This window comes from Mus caroli, chromosome 11, assembly GCF_900094665.2.
Source record: "Mus caroli chromosome 11, CAROLI_EIJ_v1.1, whole genome shotgun sequence".
Taxonomy (NCBI): Eukaryota; Metazoa; Chordata; class Mammalia; order Rodentia; family Muridae; genus Mus; species Mus caroli.
Window position 1 is genome coordinate 62,715,020 of NC_034580.1, and position 25,129 is coordinate 62,740,148.

General features: G+C 44.0%; 1 protein-coding gene across 1 annotated transcript in view; it reads left to right on the forward strand.

Annotated features, from left to right (window-relative positions):
* Nucleotides 1–25,129, forward strand: part of Stx8 (syntaxin 8) — a 234,262-nt gene that overhangs the window by 27,971 nt on the left and 181,162 nt on the right. Inside the window, exon 5 of the mRNA XM_021176854.2 lies at nucleotides 16,147–16,271. Within this exon, the coding sequence (XP_021032513.2) occupies nucleotides 16,147–16,271 (125 nt within the window). The remainder of the gene's footprint in view (nucleotides 1–16,146; nucleotides 16,272–25,129) is intronic.

The following is a 25,129-nucleotide window of genomic DNA, read 5'->3' on the forward strand; positions in this document are numbered from 1 at the left end:
TGGAACTCACTTTGTAGACCAGGCTGGCCTTGAATTTAGAAATCCGCCTGCCTCTGCCTCCCAAGTGCTGGGATTAAAGGCATTCGCCACCATGCCCAGCTATAGCCACTTTCTTAATTCTGCTTTTAATAGATTTTCTATTGATTCTTATATTTTCCTGTTATTTTTGCATGTTTGTGTATGCATGTGTGTATGTGTGCTAACATGTTCACAGTTGTGTGTGTGTATGTGTGTATGTGTGTAGGGGGGTGTAGGCCAGAGGTCAGTGTCAGATATCTTCATTTTCTAACTTACATCTGGAGGCAGGGTCTGTCACTAAACCCAGAGCTTGCCAATTTGTTTAGTCTGGTTACCCAACTTGTTCTGGAGATCCCCCCCCCCTCCCACCGTCTCTCCCTCTGCTTCTGCCTCTTGCATGCTGGGAGTCCAAGTGAATCCCTTGTTGCCTGGTGTTAACATGGGTGCTGGGATCCCAACCTCAAGCTGAGTGACCAGTGCTTTTCCCATGGAGCCATCACCTCATTTCCCAGTTTTCATTTAAAGAAAATTTGTTATTTTATGTGTATGCATGAATTTATGTGCACCATGTGTGTACAGGAGCCCATGGAGGCCAGACACAGGCAGTTGTGAGATGCCTAATGTGGATGTTGGAAACTGAACTTGGGTCCTCTGCAAGAGCAGTTATGTGCTCTTAGCCACTGAGCCATCTCTCCAGCCCAGGTTTTACTATTTTTAAGAGTCACGAGCCCCTTCCTGGGAACTTCACAGTTAGCTTTGGCTTAAAACTGAAATAGAGTAGCCTGTGTCACATGACCCAATAAGACCAGAAACCAAGACGTCTGTGGCTTGCCATGATTGGCTTGGTTAGTCAAGCTAGATGTTGTTCTGAACTGAAAATGAAGACAGTCATGTTCTCCAGGGGGCGGAGCCTTGGCCAGAGTTGATGTTCTGAAAATGGGAAGAGATGAGGGGTGCTGAGGGAGCAGACGGCGGGGGCTTCTCAGCTTTCTTCCCCGGCTCTCTTGGTGTGCAGCCCTTGTCAGGGTGACATTTCTTGAAGAGCCAGAGGCTCATCCCCAATTCTTTGACCAAAGGAAGGACTTTTATTTCCTGCTCCTTCTGTCCTAGAGAAGAGGTAGCTCACTGGCCTTTGGATTCTTTTGTTTATGCTAAGCTCCATTTGCTAGATCATTGCTTTTACACAACCTCCCTCCCCCAATTTTGTCTTTATAAGGAGCTGGGATATTTCCACTTCCCACTTCTTCCTCAGGAGTTGATGAGTAACTTGCACAATATAACCCAGTTCCATCACACACTCATACACACTTACATATTTGAACACTACCACATGTAACTCAAGCATACGCACATGCATAACACATGCAGACATGAGCACATATGCACAAGCACAGTCACATTAACATACACACATATGCACATTTACAACTATATTCACACATACACATAATTTCACGTGTTGTTTTCTTCTGCAGACATGATCTTGTGCAGTCTATGTTAATTCCTGTTTAACTGTTTTGAGAAGCAGTAGCTTCCGACTTTGTCTTCAGAAGCTGGAGAACCTGTAACCAGTGAATTCGGTGTGTGGACTCACACAGTACTGCAGTCATAAGGAGGATTTGAAAAGGGGAGGGGCTTAAGCAATCTGGCACATCCTTTGTATTGGAACATCTGTTTTGCTTTTGTTTCAGGACAAGGCATCCCGTAGGGTAGGCTGGCCTTGTATTCTCTCTGTAGCCAGTTAGAATGGCCTTGGAACTTCTGATCCTCCTGCCTCTACCTTCCAAGAGCAGGGGTGGCAAGTGTGTGCAACCATGCCTGTTTTATACTCTGCTGGGGACTGAACCCAGGCTTTGTACGTCTCGACAAGTACTCGGCCAGTTAAGCTATAACTACTGCCCCTGGTGCACCTGCTTTGTTGCTCTGTATTAACTGGTGGTCTGATACTAGTCATGTGGTGTACATGGCGAACAGTTTGTTATTTGGGGTTGGGCCTTGGGGATCATGTTCAGGGCCTTGCAAAAAGTGCACTGTGCCCCTGAGCTACTGCTCCAGGGAGTGACCATGTTTTTTTGGGGAGGAAAGTTACATATGTCGTATGACAAATTTTTTCTTAGGACTCAGAGTTTTCCCCTCTGAACCCAAGGCCTCATGTATGCCAGGCAAGTACTTCACCACTGAGCCACATCTTTATTAACCGATTTGGTTGAGATTATTAAGCCAAAATTTTGACACTTTGGGATATTGCAGTGACTTAAAGCAATTTAATAGAGTATTTGTTTTTGAAGAATATTTTAAAATAATATACTATTGCTTATATGTTTGCACCATTATAATTTTATGTTTACATATGTTATAGATTAATGGTAAAATATTAAAGTACTATGTTAAGCAACAAAATGTCCAGCTGTGGAAAGAACTATCAGTGACAACAAAGGTTCACTCAGCTCCAACATGCACTTTCCCGTTTCTTCCTGGTGGCAGCCGTCTTGGACAGTTGTCTGTGTGTCCTTCTGGAGAGATTCCGCACGTGTGTGCCTGCACACATGCCTCCAGGCTCCTGTCTCTAACCTCTCTTTCTTCACACAGATGTGTGTTTTGCACTCTTCACTATGTGTGTGTGATCCTTTTTTGTTAGGAGCGTGCCTTGGAGAATATTAAGCGAAGTTTAAGCTTGCTCTTGAACATTCCGAAGCTGACTCTGAACGTGCAGAGCAGCTGTCTGAGGCGTCTGGGTTGTGTACGCACTTCTGAGGCCAGTTATTGCTTGGTGGGTTCTCTGTAGTTGTTACTCTGGATTGGCATTTTTCTCTAATGGTCGAGTTGACTTCTGAATGAAGGCCAATTATAAGGAGACCTTATCTATGTGGATGCTTGATCAAGCAATGAAACCGAAGACCTTGAACTTTGAAGGACTATTAGTTATTGCAGCTCTAGGTCATCGATCAAGTCGTTGATATATCTGTTATTTCCAGGGGGGAATAAGAAAGCATTCTGTTGGGAAGTGGTTGGAAGCAGGAGCCTGGGCTTTCCAGGTTAAACAGCAGCAACAAAATGCACAATGGTAAAAAATGTGAAGTTGGTCTTTATTATATTGTTGAAAATAACTGAGCGGGGCATGTTGCTTAGTGTCACGGTTCCTGCTGATCGCTCACTAGGTTGTGTATTAACCCTCTACCTGCCCTGCAGCAATGTTTATTAAAATAATGTGAAATTGGAGCTGGTGAGGTGGCTCAGAGGTTAAGAGCACTGGCTGCTCTTTCAAAGAATCTGGGTTCAACTCTAAGCACCCACATGGCAACTTACAACTGTTTGTAACTACAGTTCAAGAAGATCTGATGCCCTCTTTTGACCTCTATAGGCACTGGGCTCACAGTTTACAGATATACATGTAGGCAACACACACACACACACACTAACATGAAATATGTGGACATAAACCTAATAAAAACTTCACACGGAATACCATGAAACATCATTTAAAGGAACCAAGGAAAACCCAGAGATTGGAACGCTCAACGTGGTTAAGATGTCTGCTTCCTTTAGACAGGGTTGTAGATCCAGAGCTAACCCACTTACAGTTCCCTTATGAATTTTGGCTTCTGTGTGGTCAGTTGATAATCTGGCTTCTACCACAGTTTCTATGACAGACAGTGTGAAGAGCCAAGCAGTGCCAAGGCAGCATTGATGAGAAGACACAGCAGTGCAGCAGCTGGGCTAAGGCTGCATTGTGGTGTTGCACAAGGAGAGGCAAGTGAACCAGGAGAACAGAATAGGGCGTTTAGGACCAGTCCCACACACATGTCATCACCCGACTGATCACAGAGGTGGCATAACAGGTGTAGCATTAGATCAACTGATGTCCACACAGAGAAGAAAGGAGTCTCGAAGCCTCTGTTTCCACCAATCCAAAGGGACCTGTGGACCTAAACATGAAAGGTCACATGAACATTTGGTAGAAATCCCAAGGTATAGGCAAAGATTTTTTTAGGCCATTCAAATCACTAAACACAAAGGAAATAAACACATGAAGAAATGGACTCCATCAAAATCTGTCTTCCCAAGACTACCAACAGTTAAGACAAACTAGAGTGGAAATCAGTATGTTCTGGGTATTCATCGATATGGAAAATATATCAACCATAAATAAAGAGCCTAGAAGGCAGACGACATTAGAAAGACAACAGCAGAGAGAGAATTTAACCCTGGACTTCACAAAGGTGATGGTGTGTGATGATTGTATACAAAGGTGTTGGCTTTAGTCAGTTATCAGGAAAGTCGGACTGTAACCAGGATGCTACACCACCATACCTACCAGAGCAGCTCGGCTACCTTGCCGGGCAAACCAGATGTTTCTAGGATTTGCTGGAATTCTCATATACTACTGGTGAGATTGCGTAAGTACAGTCTCTTTAGAAGCTGCACACCCACTCAAATGGAACTGTTCCACAGACTCAGAAAGAATGTTTATAGCAGGGCTGTTCTTAAAAGTTCCCGTTGGAAAGAGCCCAGGGAACTCTGTAGACTGATGGTATATTCAGACATTGATATTACACAGCAAATACAGATGAACAGTCTACAGGTGCACACTGCGGATGGCTCGCACAAACATGCTGAGTGACATAAGCCAGACATTGGAGTTACACATGTATGCTGCCATTCCTATAGAGGTGAAATTTATAGTGTTATGAATCATGAAAGTAAGTGGTTCCTTTTGGAAGAGGAAGTGAACAGAATGGAACAGCCGGGCTTCTGGGCCAGAGAGACTGCTCATCGAGTAAGAGCGCTTGCCATGCAAGCCTGATGACCTAAGACTGATCCTCATAACCCATGTAAAAAGCCAGATGTGGTCTTGCACATCTGTTATCTCAAGGCTCAAGTCCAGCGGGACGGGAGGTGGGGATGGGAGAATCTCCTGGAGGCTTGCAGGCCTCTGAGAAGTGAGAGATCCTGCTCCAACAAGATGGAGGGAGAACTGGCTGCTGGGTGCTGTGCTCCGATCCACATGCAGGTCAGTGTGTACTGCCCCACATACTCTCACTCAGTCCTTAGAGGATTTGGATGCTACTGGTTTTGCCCTGGTAGCAGCTAACTGAGGATCTTCACTGCAGTATCTTTGACTTGTATACTGTGGCCTTTCACTTTACATGTTCTGCTTGAATTAAATGTATGTATAAACACACACACACACAGAGATTCATGTATATACCCTTAACTCACATGTAAGCAGAAAAGCTGTGTCCTGAGCAGACCACAAGGTGGGGACATAAGTCAGCAGAAGAGAAAACACCCAACTTCTTCTTGGCTGGGTTTTGACCCATGGGCGCTTTCCTTCCCTGAGAGCAAGGAGAGAACGTGGAAATTAATTGTGCTTTTTCCTAAATGCTAGGAAAGAATTCCTGCTGCCATTCAGTTCTCTCTTTAGCCTTTCCCCTGTCTGTGGATTGCAGACCTGTCTGTCACTTTCATGTCTCCCATCATGGTCTCCAGACTCTTCCCCAGCCTGGTCTCCTGCTGCTGCTGCTGCCTTTCCTTTTAAAAAACTTAGGTATCTTTTTCATCCATTGCTTTTCCCCTTGGGAAAATTGGCACACACCCACTTTTTCTACTCCTCCTCTCCCCACTCATTTTCTTTTCTTCCTTTATCCGTGTTCCTCTTTGACCACTTTCCTAAGTCTCAAGTAGCCCAGGTTGGTCTTAACAACCACAGATAACCATGAATCCCTCACCCACCCGCCTCTTCCTCCCAAGCCCTGGGTTACCCATGCATGTTGCTGGGTTACACATGTGTGTTTCTGGGTTACCCATGAGTGTTGCCAGGCCTGGTTCTTTTGCTCTGCTCTTGATTTTAAAATCAACGAGATGTTTTCAATGTGTCTTTCTAATAGTTTCCACATAGGTTGCCACTTAACTTTTTAAAATGTGCTTTTTTTTAGCTGATATACCAAACTTCAGATTTTGCATGTTAATGGGATACCATGTCATATTTTATAGTTCTTTGTTTCCTGCCATCTTTTCTCTCTTTCTTTCCCTCCCTTCTTGCAGGGAAATGACTTTCCTTTCCTTTTTATTTTGGGGGGAGTTGAGTGGGGCTCTCACTGTACAGCCCAACTGAGCTGGATCCTGTGATCCTCCTGCCTCTACCTCAGCAGTCCTGAGATTAGAGAAGGACTCCCACACTTGGTTCTCTACTTGGATTTAAAATAATGATCTGCCGGGCGTGGTGGCATATGCCTTTAATCTCAACACTCGGGAGGCAGAGGCAGGCGGATTTCTGAGTTCGAGGACAGCCTGGTCTACAAAGTGAGTTCCAGGACAGCCAGGGCTACTCAGAGAAACCCTGTCTCAAAAAACCAAAAAAAAAGATCCATTCTTACGCTCATGTATGGTGCCAACATATATCGCTTCTCCTTTCCCAGATGCCATGCTCCTAAAGTCACCACTTGTAATGTTGGCATTTTCTTGATCATAGTTACTGTTATTTATACTTGTAATATGTTACTATAAATATATTATTCTGAAAACAGACTTATATTATGTACATGTCTCTATAATTTATTTTTTTTATTTAAGTTTGGACATTCCTCCATATCAATAGGTTTAACACATTCTTTGCAACAGTGAGTACTTTGCAGTTATAAGTCTGCAGTCATTCTTGTAGCCACTGTCCATAATGTTGTTGGATTGTTTTATTTTATTTTTTTGTTTTCTCTATTTACATGGCTAAGGCAAATTCCATGTACACTGTGGCCTCTGTTTCTGTAAGAGAGGGCCTCCAGGATATGTGTGTTGGAAATGTAAAGAACTGCTATGTATATTTCTTAAAAGTTGTAAGGCTGGCCAGCAGTATGTGGGAGGGCTCATTTCCCAACCTGCTAGCCATCAGTGGGTGTCTCAGAACTTGGTAGGTTTTGTTAATCTATGGATGGAAAAATAAAGTCTCTTTTGCATTTTAGTACTTGGTATTATAACAGCACAGTGATGATTTGGGGCATGGAAAATAAAGATCTCTGCAGCTGTATGTATCAATTTTAAATTGCAAAACCCATTTGGGAATTGAAAAGGAGAAAACTTGCAGTCTGACAACAAGGGGGGGGGGTAAGAAAGAAGAGTTACTGTGCGTGCTATATTTTAGCTCATTGTCTTTTTTTTTTAATACGCTGAATACTTTCCATGTTTTGCTCTTTTTCTTCTGTATGTGTGTGCACATATGGAGGTCATGGGTTGACACCTGGTGGCTTCTTCAACTCCCGTCCACCTTAGTTTGTGAGACAGGATCTCGCATTGAACCTGGATCTCAGTGGTTCTGTTAGAATGGCTGTCCAGCGATCCCAGGGAGCCTCCTGCCTCACTCCCTACCCCGCCCCTGGAGATTATAGGCATGTACTGCAATACCCTATGGTTTTATGGGGGTTTTTTTTGTTTGCTTTAACATGGGTGCTGGGGATTGAAGTAAGATCCTCATGTTTGTGTGACAAGTGCTTTACCAACTGAGCCATCTCCTCAGCCTCCCAAGTTCAACTTTTAAATAAATGAAGGTTAAGAAATTAAAATTTAGGTAGGTAGCTAGGTAGATTAGATTAGATAGATCAATCCATTGATTGATCTCATTTTACCTCCACAGTCTGCAGAGGCAGCAAAGAAGGATCACCCTCTGGGTTACAGAGGAGGATGGGTCCCTGGGTCAGAGCTGACCCAGTGCTGGAGGAGAACCAGCATCCTCTGCTCTGGCTTTTGTCTCTGGTCTCTCTTGATCTTGGTTCGTACCACTGTTGCCTGTAGCAGGTGTGGTTTGTTTGTTTGTTTGTTTGTTTCCCCCCCCACTGGCTTCAAGTGCTTTGTCTTGCCGCTTGCTCTTTCCAGCCTGTGGACAGGAATACCCTATAGCAGCAGATGGCCAACGCAGCAATGTGTGAAGGAGCAATGACTGAATATTTCAAAACCTGGGTTAGATAACCACGACTTTGCAGCCTGTGAAACTGGAATGTGGTAGGTCCTTGGCAAGGCCCTATGTGAACCAGAAAGCGCCCAGTAATCCGTGCTTGCTCCCACTGATCTTGGCAGAAGAGAAGACAATGTACGCCATGTAAAGAGGTCTTTCTGCCTTTAACAGAATGATCAGAGAACACAGTAGTGGATGATGGCATAAAGAATTGTACGGCATGGGCCATAAACACAGTGTAAGCAATTAGGAGGAGGAGAAGTGGATGTGGGGGGACAGGCTGAGAAGGTGTTGGAAGGCATAAGACTCGCATGGTCCTGTTGGGTGGTGGTGGCGCACGCCTTTAATCCCAGCACTTGGGAGGCAGAGGCGGGTGGATTTCTGAGTTTGAGGCCAGCCTGGTCTACAAAGTGAGTTCCAGGACAGCCAGGGCTATACAGAGAAACCCTGTCTCAAACAACAAACAAACAAAAAGGCTCACATGATCCCGAGAGAAGGAGTACCGTTGGTGTACCATGCACCTCAGTCTGCTATGAACTTTTTAATGTATTTTTTAAAGTCAGCGTCTCCCTCTCTACTCCAGGCTGGCTCAGCACTGACTGTGCACTCCGCAGACTTGCAGGATCCTGCCTCAGTCCCTGAGTGCTGGGATATAGGCGCATGCCACCCTGCCCACCTTACTCTGTGCTTCCCTGGAGTCTACTGCCCCGGGAGCAGGACTTTTCACGCCATTCTGCAGACTGGTGTCCAGCTGGCTGCATAAAAGTTGCCCAATGGGGCCTTACACATTTTTGGGTTCTGTCCCTGAGGCAAAAGGGTACCACTGTTAAAAGTATGGGCCACCATCTCACTAATTTATGTTTTAGGTGTGAGTTGGCAGAGCCAGTGCAATAAAAATTGAATTGTTTAGGTTGAAGTGATGGCTAGGTAGGTGGTCCTTGGCTCTGTGTGTATTGGTTGTATATACATTACCACTGGACACCCTTAATTAGTCTTTTAGTGGCATATTTGCATTTTTATACACCGGTTGCCAAACAGATTTGTACCACTGTTGCTTGCCAGCCAGTGATTTTTGTGAAACTCCACATAGCACGCTTGTTTCCAGAGCAGTGCTAGTGGCACTGTTAATGGAGCATTTTAGCATCACTTTATAAAGTAATGGAGTGGAAACAAGCATGCTGAATACGGGGGGGATTGTTGAGGCCGACTTGGACGAGTTAGACATGTGACATTTCTAAGTGCAAAATACGAATTGTTTGTTCATCACCTCATCTGGACCCTCTCTGGGTATGCCATGAAACTGTTGGCTTGTAAAGAACCAAGTGAACAGAGCACAGAGGGCAGTGTCCAGAGGTGTGGCTCCTCATCGTGGGTGAGCACCTTGGTCACTATTGCACACTTTACCGTGTTTACAAGCATACGTTGTGTATTAATAAAGTACAGAGTTACAATTGTCGTTGGCCAGTTACTGTAGCTGAATTTCCCCCACTGACCAGCAGAGAGCGCTCAGTCACCGAGAGGCTGGTAATGCGATCGGCCCTCCCAGAATGGAAGGTTTGGATTTTGTGCCAGCCACTCCTTGCCTCTCTACGTTTAAGGTACCTGTGATGCTCCAATGCTCTAGCTAGAGAGCCTTTCTGTCGGTGCTGATTTAGACGGCAGAGAGAGTCATCCTCAGGGATAATCCTCTGGCTTCTGAAGCTGCAATGTGTCCTCCAAAGCCTTTCAGCAACCTGCGTAGCTCTTCTACTGTGAACTGTTTTGTTATGATCTAATGTGGAGCTTATTATTAATATTTAAAAAGACAACCAAGCTGGGCCGTGGTGGTACATGCCTTTCATCTCCACAATCCAGAGGCAGAGGCAGGTGAATTTCTGAGTTCAAGGCCAGCCTGGTCTACAGAGCAAGTTCCAGGACAGCCAGGGCTACACAGAGAAACCCTGTCTTGAAAAAACAAACAAAAAAAAAAGGGGTGGGGTGGGGCTGGAGAGATGGCTCAGCGGTTAAGAGCACTGACTGCTTTTCCAGAGGTCCTGAGTTCAATTCCCAGCAACCACATGGTGACTCACAACCCATCTGTAATGAGATCGGATGCCCTCTTCTGATGTGTCCAAAGACAGCAACAGTGTACTCATATACATTAAATAAACAAACAAACAAACAAACCCTTTTTAGAAAGAAAGAAAGAAAGAAAGAAAGAAAGAAAGAAAGAAAGAAAGAAAGAAAGAGAAGGAAAAGAAGAAGAGCAACTGCTGGGATTTTGAAGAAGGAATAGGAAAGATTCCCGGGCTGATGAGGCTGATGATCTGGGAGGCGGCTACTGATGCCCTCATAGCCACAGGTCATGATGTTACAACAGCAGTTATACTGGGGAGTTCTCAGTAGCTGGTATATTGAAGTTTGAAAAGTCATGAAACAAAACAAAACAAAACAACAGCCCTTTCTTAAATTGTGTCTTTTCCCCCAAGTCACCCAGCCAAGTTTGGCAAGGAGTTTGTCAGGAGAGAAAAAAAAGGGATTGACTTAAAATTGGGCAAACCAGTCAGAGGCATAGCTCAGTGGTGGGATGGGCCCCTAGCATGCACAAGGGTTGGGCTTGATTCCCATCACTAAGGGAAAAAGAGAAAAAACCATAACCCCAAAACGAAATGAAGCAAGACAAAACAGAACAACTAAAGATACTTGATTGCAGTAGGCTGGGGACACTGATGAAGTGTCCCTCGGTAGGTGATAGAGAAGGAGACATTTTCTGTGAATGAGTTGTTTATTCTGGACTTGAACTCAGCAGACGTTGCTTATTGAAATTGACAATACAATACAAATATCTTGGGAACCAATGTTGGGTGCACTTTTCATCCCTAGTGTATCCTTAGGAGACCAGGTACTTAAGTCCCGTTCAGCCACTGGGTTAGTGTCTGCTCTATGGAAGCTCTTCAGTTGTATGGATGGGTGTGTGTGTAGGTGGGTAGGCGGGCAGACGGATGGAAGGGTGGATGGACTACAGAGTATGAGACTGGCTTATGAGGCTGAAGGAAGTTATCCGCACGTCCGTCCGCTGATCGTGACCTCGAGTGAGTGGTGTTATTTGGGGTTTGTTTTTAGAAGCTGTGTTGAACTTCGAATGCTAATGAGAAATTTCCTTTTCCCTAACTTGAGCTTATTCTCCCAGCTCAGGCAGGCTTGGAAGAGGTCTGCTCCCTCAGACTGGTAGCCTTAAAGCAGTGTGCTGATCGTCTGTTCCCCTCAGGTCCCTGTTGTCATTCTCCTTCTCCTGACTTCCTTTGCCACCCACCTCAATTACCGCCCCCCGCCTTGGCCTGCCTTCCCCCCAACCCCCGCCCCAGCCGCTTTTCAGTGTAATCCAGTCTGCACGTTGTTGCCAGAGTGTGTCTCTGAAGAATTTATGTCAGAGAGTCCATTTCTGATTGAAATTTGAGTCTCTGTGCATCTTTATGTCCACGGAGCAAAACCGCACAAAACGTTTTGAAGAGAAAAAGGAATTAGCCCTTTCATACCATAAGGGCGTTTTCACATCTGTGAGCAAGGCCAGCTAGAAACCTTTGTTGATGCAACCCAGCTCTCTGACACCCTAGAAATAGCTTCGTTGCTCCTAACTGTAAACCTCCCTGTGGTCTGTGAATGCTCAAACACTGATATTTTTTTTTCCAGACAAAACAAACATTTTTCCACAGTCAGCTGACATCTTTTAGAAATGCTAAGAAAAGCCACTTCTTGGAATTCACTTCTCAACTCCTTGCTCGGTTGATAAGAATGCCCTCGCTGTGAACTCTGACAGGTTCCAAGTGACTTTGTTAGCAGAGATGGATTATCTGCGTGCTCCCCCCGTGCTACTATAACTTAATAACGTACACTATTTTCTTGAGAGGCTGAGTAAAATCATGTTATGTCCTTATAAGTGATCATGAAACATGTTGAGGATTCTAATATGCCATCATGTTTACTAATTATTATATTATTATAGATAAGGTCTATCTTCAAAGAATATGGACAGAAATTACTGATTTATTAAAAAACAAACCACACACACACACACACACCATCCACCATGTTGTAGGCCAGTACCGCCAGCACCTGGAAAAGAGGAGGCTGAAGGGTTGTTTGAGCCCAAGAATTCAAGGCCAGGTTGGCCTCATCGCAGAAGAGAAACCAGGAGTTGCAGCGGTGGCTGAAGCCCTGTGGTAGGATGGGTTTGATCCATGGTGATTTAACAAGGAAAATCGAGTCTGTTCTAGGTCAGAGCATAGTAGTTAGCTTGTGCTTTCTTTAACTTAAGAGATCTGACTTGTCACCGCAAGGCAGGGTTGAGCTGGAAGATGTTTTACTGACAGAATTCCCTCTCAAAGTAATTCTCCCCATCTGCTGCAGAGCATTGGTCTTTGCTGCTAAGTTGTGAAGGCAGGTAGCCCTTGATTAGGACTTTTGTTTTAATTTCTCAAGATGAAAATGTTAAGTACGCTTCTCATGCTGGCCCCCTCCAGTCAAAGCCCTCAGTGGTTCGCAGTCCCATTTTTGTAAGCATTTCCCGAATGTTGCTTCTCCGGCCTACTCTGAGGCTCCCACTTCTGGGTGCTGGGGATAGAAACATGACTGTGATGTGGCCTCTCTCCTCACAGAGCTCATAACTTAGGAAGGGAGACAGATGAGTAAATAACTAGCTACAATCCTGCTTGATAAATGCCACGTTCGAGGTCGTGAACAGAGTGCCATGGGAGTGCCAGCGAGTGATTGATTCGAGGAAAGGGGGATGGAGTGGGGATCAGGAAGGACTCAGCGGCAGAAGTGACATTTGAGTTGAGCCTTAGGGGATGAATAGAATTTTGCCAGATGGACAAAGGGGTGGGGGTGGGGATACTCCAGACTCATGCAAAAACATGAGAGTGTGAAAGTTTGTGCCTTTGTCTCAGTGGTAGTGAGCAGGATGTACGGCTCAGGGAGATGAAGGGTGTGGTACTGGGGCATTGGGAGACGCTGCTGCTGCTGCTGAGGCCGTGAACCATCTTTTAAAGCTCACACGTAACCTATAGTTCCAGGGAGTCACGGAAGTTGTGAACCATGGAAATAATAATAGCGAGACTTCAGTTTTAGGTCATTCTATCATCAGAATGGGTCTGTAGGAGAGGTGGGGAGGGTCTAAAACTAGGCTGTACTAACAGGGGAACATTTTGGCTGTACATGAGGACAGTGAGCCATCTCTGAGGAACACCTCAGCCACTGCTGTGAGGTAGAAGAAGGATAATCGCAGCAGCAGCAGCAACAACAACAACAGTAGTAACACAAGGCCCTGGATGGCACACTAAGCAGACTCGAGATGGGGAGGAGAAAAGCTTATGGGGCAAAGGAGTGAATTTGACCTTGCCTACTACTTGAGGATTCTTAAATGAGACAGGCATCACAGGGCACCTGTGGGAAATGCCAAGGGCAGAGATACATTGGAAAGTCCTCAGCTTGGTGATTTTCTTGCAGGGAAAGGGAGAGAAGACATGCCTATTTTTTGTTTGTTTTTTTTTTTTTCAAAAAAAAAATTTTTTTTTTAACCACTTGGCTTATTTTACTTATTCATGTACCATTCTTCATCCTTACTTCAGAGTATGATGTGACTACTAAGGCCAGTGTCAGTAGAGCAGTAGTGCCTAATAGTAGGTATCACCCTAAATATGATATAGTCTGCAAAAGCTGATGAAGTGCATTCCAGATGCATAGACGCATAGGAATGCTGCAGGTGCATTGCTGGTAGGTCCAGGCCATCAGTAAGGGAGGAAGACCAAGTCAGAGGAGCAGGAAGTAGGCGTGGCTTAGCTCTGGGAATTAGGTCATGCTGGGAAGTCTATTCTCTGTATCATGTTTACTATTGATATGAGCTTGTGCCCACATTTCACTTTTATTTCCTAGTAGGTGATTAAAGTATACACATACCACACACAAACTGCACACGTCAACACAGCTGGAGTCCTAACTTGCCATTTATTGAGGTTGCTTAAAATTACCTCACATTTGCTGAATTGTTTTTGTCCTTTCATATTAATACCTTAATTTTGTCTGTGTGCACAAGTGTGTGTACATTCGTTTTGTGTTTTTTTTTTTCTTTTTTTAGACACAGGGTTTCTCTGTATAGTGTCTGTACATTCGTGTGTGTGTGTGTGTGTGTGTGTGAGAGAGAGAGAGAGAGAGAGAGAGACAGATAGACAGACAGAGAGAGACAGAGAGAGACAGACACTAACCTTGAAGCAGTACCACTCAGTTGCGATACACTCACTGAAATGATTGCTCAGAGCTGGCCACCGATGCACTCCTGAGTCTCGGGTGATTTTTATGGTTTCTGACCCAGGCTTTTGCAGTGAGCCACATACAGCTACCGTGTGTTTCATGCTGGCACTTGCAAGATGACTCGGGTGCTAATGGATATGTTTGGATTGCAAATTGCCTGCTTTGCTTCCCTTTTCATTTCTTTCTTCCTTGTCTTCAAAGCTAGGTGAAGCTAAGTGATTATGTATGGAGTAAGTGTGAAACCTCGACATCTTGGCTTCTTAGGGCCAATCATGTCAAGTAAAACCTTGAAGAACACATCTATCTTTTTGATAGACTGAAGAAAGTCATACTTGTGTTTGACATGTTAATTGGCACATTTGAATATGAGACCAGACCTGTGCGTAAAATCTTAGTCCAAAGAATCAAAACAGTCTTTGCATTTGGCCCAGGTTTTCTTGAAGGATATATTCTCTTTTTAGTTAAAAGTGAAATTAATAGAATGTTGGAATATATTTATTAAAATAATTTTAATACCTCCTAGTAGACAGTGCAGTAATTGGTATAATGAAAACAGTTAATCTATTGAAAAAGATATTATTTCCCAAACACTGTATTCAGTTTATCATCTCTTTTCACACACACACACACACACACACACACACACACACACACACACACACACAAGTACATGAGGACAACACCCACAAGGAGAAGCTGTATATTGTCAGGGCAAAATTTTGATCAGCTTGTACATAGTTTGTTTTTCTTTATTGATTAAAACAGTGCCTACTGAATAAGTATTGACAAAATTGTTTTATGAATACATAAATTACTCTAGTTAATCCATGCTAAGACTTTCAGAGGTAGATGCAACTGTCTGTATATTGCCAGTAAGTGACATGCTCATGGCTATTTGCTCTACACTGGGGAGCAGGGTGCACTAGAGGGGAGGTGGGTTCTACGTCCACTTCCTATCCAGTGGTCAGAAGGCTTAACGATATGGAAGGCCAAACAGTAGGGTAGCAGTTACTTCCACACAACACAAGAGATGCCATCAGGGCTTGAAAAATGATAAGCAATGGAGAAATGAGTGAGTGTACACTAAATCACCCGGAGAGCATCTGCACATAGCAGTTGCTTAATCCATGGTAACTGTTACTGTTCCTCCACTCCTACAACGTCATCACCATCCCCCTCTCAGGCTCAGCAAGAGCAGTGGTGTGAATCCCGTTCAACTCTGCATTGGAGCAGTCAGGGCAACGCGATTCTAACATCCTTTGGACAGGGAGGCAGCAGCAGGAACTACGCACTCTGTCCTTAGATGGAAGACCAAGATGTGTTGTGCAAGAGCCAAATGTGCATTGCTTCAGGGGGGTAATGATCACAGTAGACAGTCACACTCAGTGTGATTGTTTTGACTGTAGTCACACAGTTGAATTGGAACTCTGAATGTGTTTCTGTGAGCAACTAAGCACACTTTAATGGGAGATTTTATTACTTTTCTATGCTGTAATCTGTATTATTAGTATTATATTTGCATGGAAATATTTGTATTTTTATTTGTATATATTTGTATGAAAAAATATTATTTCTGTGTCTTCTGTGTCACTAAGCCTGTGAAACAAAATTTGTTCTGATAAACAGGCAACTTCCCAATGGCCTGTGGTTTGAGACTTAACAACCTAATTTACCACTATCTTTGGAGGGTTAGTAGAGTGCTGTGTAATTGTCTGGGGACCACAGCATAGCCTCAGATCTCTTACAGCCCTGGGCATGGTCCCTAGAATAAACTAAGAGTGCGATAAATTGTGGAGATGGCTTTGCAAAGCGTGCTAGGCTGGCCAGCTCCGTGCTCATGACAGTGATTTTCAGCTGGTTGTGTTTTGTGAGATATGTAATGTGCTTGCTATTGTTCTCAGGTCCAGCCTGATGAGCGAAGAAGCAAAGCGAGGAACTCCCAACCCTTGGCTCTGTGAGGAGCCGGAGGAGACCAGAGGTTTGGGTTTTGATGAGATCCGGCAACAGCAGCAGAAAATCATTCAAGGTACCTATTGCTCCAGGACTATGGCTCATAAGCCTGGCTATTCTGCTGTGCTTGGCTATTCTTTATCTCTACTGAAAGCTAGAGTCCAAATGTAAAGCTCTTGACTTTTTTTTTTTTTTTTGGCCTCAAGCTGCTTGAGGCAACGACTTCATTGCTGCTCTGACTCCGTGGTCATCACATCAGCTTGTCCTTTTACCCTCAACTTCATCTGGACCATCAGTGGTTTTTTGTTTGTTTGTTTGTTTGTTTTACCTTTTTATTTGTAGGCTCCACACATTTGCTTTAAAGTGTGCTGTTTTTAAAGTTTCTCATTTTTTAAACTTTCAGAAGTAATGTACTGTTGCTGTGGGTTCAGGCAAGATTTGGGACAAACAAGACAGAGAGTACTTCGTGATGCCTCTCCAGTCTCAAAACTAGAAGTGGATTAGTATGTGTATCCACAGTCCCGCTTGCATTACATCTGTGTTTAGTATACATCTATGTGTATGTTTAGTATTTAAGTACACATGTAAATAGCACGTGAGGTACATAGCTATCTCACTATGTGAACCATTTCATAGTTTTCAATTTAGTGTTATGGTTTTTTCCCATGTCAGGGTGCCTGCTGCTCTTTCTACAGACATATTTACTGAAATACAATTGGCATTATCATAAGCAGCACAAACTCAACGTGTACAATTAGATGAACTTTGACACAGCATACACATGCGTTTGCATGTAAGCCCAGCACCGACACCCGTGCATGTATGTTTGAAGAAAGCATCCCTGGAGTCAAGATAGTGCATACAGCTTGCAGAAGTTCCTCTGCCTACCTCTGAGGGCCTTCCTGTTCTTCCTGTTGTCTCTCCCCAATTCCTCAACAGCGGCTGATCTGCTTTCTGTCGCTGTTAATTGGTTTCTATTTTCCACAGTTTCACGGAGTACACTCATACAGTATCTACCCTCTTTGGGGGAAGGGGATCTGGCTTCTTTCTCTATGGCTAATTTTTAAATGCATCTGAATTGTCACGTGACTCTTCACACATGCTGATTTTTTTTTTATTCCCCTAAGATGTCTTTAGTTTTCTCTTCCTCTTTCATTAACCTGTAAGATATTTTCATATGTCTTCTTCACCGTTCTCTTGTCAGACAGCTTTGGGTTTTGTTTTTAGAAGGAAAATTAGTTTCCTTAAGATCCTGCAAGGGCGGCTGGCTGGGCGGTGACAAGGTGACAAGCGTCTCTCAGTGACAGTTTTCAGACTGCGGATGTTCTTAAGTCCAGTTGATCAGGTTTTTTTCTTGTGTGATTTATGTTTTGATTACATTGAAGAAAACATTCAGTAGGTTAAAGCCACAAGATTTATTGCCTTTTTATCTCTGGTAACTTTATAATATCAGGTTTTCACGTCAAGTTTCTCTGATCTCTTTTGAATTGTTATATAGGCACAGGCGCATTTTCCATTTGGATATCCTTTTGGCTTCGAGCCATTCAAAAAATAAAATAAAAAGAATGCTTTCACTGATGAATGTCAAAGGTAATCAAATGGCCATGTACACACATACATGTATAAACACATATGGCCCTGTCTCTTTGCTCTATTCTCCAATAATCTGCTTGTTTTAAGGGGGCATGAGCTTTGTGCCTCTCTGATAGGTCACTAAACCACGTGACACGTGACATCAGACTTAATTCTTTTTTCTTGGTATTTTTGGATACTTTGGTTTTTCATACTTCTATTTGAATTTTAAAGTCAGCTTTGAATTTTTTTAAAAAATGGCATCAAGGCACATGTAATTTTGATTGCAATGACATGTTTAGGTTCTTTAGAAAAGAACTAATGTGACATCAGCAAGAATCCCCAAATCCATAATATGGATTATCACTAAGTAAATCTCACATAGTCTTTCATTTTTCTTAGCATTGCTTTTTAGTTTTCATGATGCACGCCTCACGTGCCCTTGGCCAGGTTTATCCCTACATATTTTACGCTTGTATTGTAAATAGCATTTTAAATGTCCAGTGTCTGATTATTACTCATATATAAAGCCGCTGTTTATATCTGTGTTGTCTGTGGATCACGCAACTTTGCCCACTCTCCCTAGTGTGCTCTAGTAGCTTATGTGTGGAATCTGCAGGTTTTTCAACACAAATAATTATGTTGTCTATGAGTAAGATGATTGGATTTTCTAATTTCACTGCAGATGCCTTCTGTTTATTCCTCTTGCCATATTGTACTTGCTACAGCCTAGTACAGGTTTGAAAATAGACGTTCTTACCTTATTTCTGTTCCTCATAGGACGTGTTTATTTGAATCCAAGTTTGGATCTTTTTTTTCCTTATTATTTTTTAGTACTGGATATTTTTTAATTTTCTAGAAATATTTTTGTGAGTAGTTGTAGGATATAGTTATATTATTTGGGTCATACTTTTATTTTTATATTTTAAAAATGTTATGTATATATACATGTGTGTGCCTGTGTGTGTGTTCATGTGTGTGTGTATATATGTACAGTGTGTTGGAGCACACACACTATGGAGTGCATTTGAGGTCAGAGGTCACCTTTGTGGAGTCTGTTCTTTCCTTCCAACTTTTCACGGGCTCTGGAATCGAACTCAGATCATCAGACCCTGAGGCAAGTGCTTTTCCTAGCTGAGCCATTTCCCTGACCCTGGGTCTTGCTTCTAAAGACAGATGAAAGAGGTATTTAAAATGTTTTAAAGTGTGGATCAGCAAACCCTGGCATATGAGCCAAATCTTATTTTCGTATGGTGTGGAAGTTAAAAACAGCTTTAAATTTTTTTAAATGGTAAAAAATAATCAAAAGAATATTTTGTGACTTGTAAAAATTATATGAGATTAAAAGTTCAGGGCTCATAAATTCAGTTTTATGGGAACACGGCCATGCGCATTCCCTTACACAACACCCATAGATACTTTCTCACTTACAATGGTAGACTTGAATGACTGCTTTAGGGACCATATGAACCACAAAGCCTCAAATACTTCCTCTGCAGCCCCCAGGGAACATGTTTGCCTCTGGTCCAGAGGTAATGTATACACTGCTGAGCCCAGACCACTCTGGATAGTCTGCATGTGTTCTAGGAGGACTGAGGTCATCTGCTTGGTGGCTTTCCCCGGTTGGGTTTAGATCACAATTCCTTCTACCTTTGAAGTGACTCAGCCCTGGGTGTCTTTCTCAGTACTTCCAAGCTCTGAGTGACACCAGCCAGGACTTGGTGCAGATGCATTTCAGCACCACAGGGCTCTCTCTGTGTGGCTCTCTTCACTCTCGCACTCCAACTGCTGCCCCGTGGGACTCAATTCAAGATGCCCACTGGGTTCCCACCTGGGCTTTCCAGCTCCTCACCTTGATGGGAGCATTCACAAGGCAGCAGGTTGGGCTCCTCTGTCTCCCTCTCCCAGAGATCTGGCCTTGTTAGCTGATGTATGTTTCTTGAAATAGTGGATTTGAATATTTTGCCTGTTGTCTCTGCTCCTTGTTCATCCAGGCCAGAAGGGAATCTGGTCCCTGTCAGTCCATCCTGACCAGAAACAGGAGTCTAATTCTATTTTGAACTCTCTTCACAATGAAATTACCGAGTAAACAAAACACTGGTTCTCCTTGTTTTTAACGTTGCATACCTCACCCATTACCGTGTCTGACGGGAAGTGAACAGATGAAAAGCACCCCAGCTTAGCTCACGGCACAGCTCGCACAGGGCTCTGTGCTCTGCATGGCTTCTGGGAGGACTGCCTAGCCCTAAAACAGATGGACCTTTCTGTCATTCCCATTTGCCAAGGAAAGCTGTTTTCGGTCCCTGAGAATGTGTTGCACTGGGGGCTGCTCAGGTTTTCTACGAGTCTATGCCCTGTGCGCTTCTTAAACTAGAGCATCTCCCCCTCTGAGATTCCCACCCCTTGCCACCTTGCTTGCCTCCAGCTCTTGGTTTTGGGACAGGTGGACTGGCCTGAGTTTTGGGTCACTTTATTTCCCTGCCCTTTCTTGCTGTCGTGGTTTGAAGTGCCAGGTCTCTTGTTGCGTTGTTAATATAGCAAACTGTTCATCAAGCCAAACACAAACATGGAAGTAGTCTTTATCCCAAATGCTTCGTAGTCTTCCTGTGCTCCAGAAGCCCCGTGGTGTGCTGTGGGTCTACTTCATCGCTGGGCTCTATTCTAGATAAAGAAGAATCCGAAAAAGCCATTTCTGATTGCATTTTGGCCTTTGTCTTAGGGGTTTTACTGCTGTGAACAGACACCATGACTAAGGCAACTCTTAAAAGGGAAACATTTAATTGGGGCTGGCTTACAGGTTCAGAGGTTCAGTCTAGTGTGATCAAGGCAGGAACATGGCAGCATTTAGGCAGGCATGGTACAGTGTGGTCTCCTTTCCCTCACCTGCTTGAACCTGCTTGCTCAAGGGTGGAGTTTCCGGCTCATTCGTTCTGCCACGCCCACTGCTGGACCCTGTCGGCTTAGCTGCTTGGAGGCACACACGTGTTCGTCCTGCTACTGGATCCCGAGTTACTTGGCGGGAAATTGGGTTCCCTCCCCCTTCCTTTATAACTGAATGTTGGAATTAAAAAGGCGGGCTTTGAACATGAAATCGTCTTAGCCCCATTCCCGTCTAGATTCCTCTCTTTTCAGCTCGAACTGCCATTCTCAGTTGAACCGTTTGTGTTGTGGACTGCTGGCAGGCCTCAACAGTACAGGAGGAGCTGAGAGTTCTACATCTTCATCTGAAGGCTGCTAGCAGAATACTGACTTCCAGGCAGCTAGGACTAGGATATTAAAGCCCACATCCACAGTGACACACCTATTCCACCTATTCAACTACACCTCGTAATAGTGTCACTCCCTGGGCCAAACATATACAAACCATGACAGCCTTTCTGTACTTTAGTGTGGAGACAGAAGTACTCTGGAAATTATCCCCAAATTATTGCTAGATCATAGACTTGAGGACAGTGAATGCCGTTCTTGCTAAACCTAGAAGCTAGGCCTTGTGACAGCCAGTTACCTAAGGTTAGCCCAATACTTAAGCAGTAGCTTGGGCTGTACATAGACCTTAGCAGAGGTAACTGTGGTGATGACAGGAAGTTTGCCTCCTGAGGATCAGGATAGAGCAGAAGAAGGAAACAGTGGTCAGTACAGGCTACTGAACCCAAGTCAGACTATAGGATGTGAAGTGTGCCTCCTCCCCAGCTCCCCTCACCCCCTCCCCACCTCCTGCTTTCTTAGGACTCTGTTGGTGGAGTTCCTAAGTCAGCATAGCTTGGTCTCCATTATTTTGTAGCTGTTCTTTCTAGCTTTGCGCATTTGCTACAGACTTCCTGGTCCCTCTGCTGGAGTCTGACCTCAGGGTCCTGTGCACGCTGGGCAAGCAAGCGTTCTACAGCTGATTCCCATTTCTAGCCTCTTCCTTTTTGTTATTAACATGGTGATGACCTTTTGCTATGGGAAATTTCAAATGTATTAGAGTAACTTGTATTCCTTTCCTTATCCTGCTTCAGTAATTATCTCCCCATACCTACTTTGGTTTTATCTGTGTGTATCCAGATACCCACCTCTAGGATTGTGTATATGTATATATACATATGGCACACATACCCATGTTTTTCACACATGTGGAGGTTAAAGGTCACTTTGGGTATCATTTTTCAGGAACTGCCTACCTTTTTGCTCCTACTGGGACCTGATGCCTGCCAGGTAGCTAGGCCGGCTAGTCAGCAAGACCCAGAGGACTCCTGTCTCTGCTACCCCAGTACGTGGATAATAAGCACATACCATAACACCTAGCTTTCACTGTGGGCTCTTGGGACTGAACTCTGATCCTTATGCATATGCCCTGGGATTATTTTTATAGTGAACTCCAGACATTATGTCATTTTAATGGTGAATACTTGAGAATATTCTATCTAAATACTATAAAATATGTTTATAAAATATAAGGACATTTAAAAAGAAATGTTTATTTTTTAAAATTATGTATACATCTGTGTGTGTGTGTCTATGTGCACATGATAATCTAGATACCCGTGGAGTCTAGAAGAGAGTGTCAGATCTGCTGGAGCTATAGGTGAATATAAACTGCCCAGTGTGGGTGCTAGGAACTGAATTCCAGTCCTCTGTAAGAGCAGCCTGCGCTCTTAACCTCTGAGCCATGTCTCTGTGCTCAGGACTGGTTTTTAAAGACAACAATGCAATTACCATTCCTGCCAAATTAGAAATAATTCCTCAGTCCAATCAAACAGCCATACAGTTTCCTATCTCTCTGTAGTATTTCCTCTAGACTCCTTGGTTCAGGGTATGAATGTAGGCCATCCATTGTCACTCATAGGTATCTCTGAAGTATCTTAACAATATTAATGATCTTATTTCAAACTATTTTATTTTCCTGTGCACTTTCTTTGTTAAACAGGATTGTTTACTCTGTAGTTTCCCCTTAGCTAGTTCTTGCAGTGCATTTCCCACATATTGTTCAGCATATTCTGTGACCTAGATATTTTTTGTAAATTGGTAGGATTTAGTGGCTTGCTTAGAATCGGGCTTGTTATTTTTGGCATAATGCTTTCTGATGACTCTCCCTTTGCTTTTTATCTACCACCACCAAACTGTCCTCCCACAGTTGTGTGATTCTTATTTAGAGGATGGTTTTCCTGAATGTCTAAAATAGGAAGTATCTCCACACCTAATGGCTCCACAGGGACCCTCAGAAATGATCGTGTTAGTGCGCTCACAATAAATTAGCACACATGTAGTGACATTACTCACATCGCTACAGTTTGAAGGGCAGAAGTTCAGTTTGGGTCTCCAGGGGCTCAGATGAAGGTGTCAGCTGGCTGCTTTCCTTTCTGGAGGTCCAAGGGCAGAACCTGTCCCATTGCCTTGTGCAGCTTCTAGAAGATCCCCATTTCCTTGACTCATAGCTCCGTCTTCAACGCCAGCAACTGCATCTCTTTAACCCTCTGTCATGGCTCCCTCTGACAGGCTGGGCAACCTCTGTTTCTCAGAGCTAATAGAATTGTATTGGGTCCACCTAGATTCCGCAGCCTCATCTCCTATCATACGCCTTCATCTTCACCACATCTGCGAGGTTGCCTTTTCCATGGAAAGTAACATAGCTGCAGGTTCCAGGGATTAAAACCTGGACAGCTTGGATGTGTTGGGGTGTGTGTGTGTGTGTCTGTGTGTCTGTGTGTGTCTGTGTGTGTCTGAGTGTATATGTATGCGCATGCATGTGCATGTACATGCTTTCCTTTTTCCATGGTGATCCAGTCTTAAAATCTACACCACTGTAAAGTTGAAGAACAACTCAGGGTCTGGTATGTTGCAAACATCCCATTGTGACACATCACCAAGGCCTTCAGCCTTGGACCGTGTGACAGAATGAGGTGGATTATGGAGAGTGAACTGTTGCAATGTCCCACTTCTGCTGTTTGTAAGTCGATCGTCTGCAGTGAGTCCTGACTTGTTTTTGTTGGAAGCAGCCTTTTATTTTGATTGTTACTAAATGGTGAAACCATTGCCTCTTAGAAATGCCTGTTTATAGCTCAGAGGAGCTTGGGTGATTGACATGATCAATTTGAGCTGCCCAGCATCTTTCGCGTCTGGATTGTGGGATGAAAGTTGATTATACCAGAGTTACACACTGAGGAGATACTCTAGTTGATGACAATCACAGGACTAGGGGAGTTTCTCCTCTCCTTCCTGATATGCATTAGGGGGAACTTTAGGAGACAACGAACTTGGGAGAAAAGGTTAGCGTAGCTATTTTTCACTAACAATTTGTATTCTGACTGAATGAAAACGGTGTCAGCGCTTCAGTGTCTTTTCCTAGCTGACGGCCTTAGAGGCAGTTGCTTTCCGCTTTCCATCCGTTTTCCCAGCATTTCACAGGGCACTGACCCTCAGTCCGTCGATGGATTATTCCTTGGGTGCCTTTGGACTTTTGCTGTAGCATAGACGTCCCTCTGCAGTGCGAGTTTGATGATAGATTTATCTTGGAGGCCATCCAGGAGGCTGCTACTAAGGACCAAGAGGACCTCATTATAAAGTGATTTTGCTGTAAAATTGTGCCTTAGAGTGCTCCCTGGACACAGCAGGCTGTTTATAGCCTTTAAAAAGTACGCTGTGTCAAAAAGTGTCACCAAGAGGTCCTTGCCTCACACCTTAAGTTTAAATAAATTCCAGGCGAATCAAAGAGCTAAGTATAGTGATTTAATTCTGTAAAAAAGAGTGATACAAAACTGTAAGTAGATGCTAGTGAGCTCCCGAGCGAGACTCTGTGCCTCTGCTTCCCTAGATAAAGCCATCGCATGACACAGTCATTTCACAAATGCAAACGTGGAGCTGCATTTTCGTTCCTGTCAGAGTGGCACTGCTTCTTAGTGTGCCAGGGTAAAGCCTCATGATAAAGCACCTCACTGGGGCTTACTTTTCAGGCACCGAGTGAGGGGTGTGTAAGGCGGAGACCCTGGTCTGGGGTCCACTGTGCTTCAGAGGAACAGGTCTCGGATTAAGTTCTGAACACTGAAGGAGGCTGTAAGAGGAAGAGTAGGGAGCTGGGTGTGTAGTGCAGTGGGAGAGCCTGTGCTTTGCATGAACCAACCTGGCTTCGTTTTTCAGGACCTGGACTCCAAAACAGAAACAGGCATCGCCTTCTTCCTGAGGGAGAGACACACACCAGGAAGAAGGCTGGGGCCAGGAAGTATCTTAGTTACATTTTCTGTAGCTGTGATAAAAACAACGTACCATGGCAAAAGCAACTGAAGAGAGAAGGGGTTTGCTCCACTTCACAGTTGGAGGGAAGCTCCTGTGGAGCCTGAAGCACCTGGCTTCACCACACTCACGGTGTTTACAGTGCTCACGGTGCTC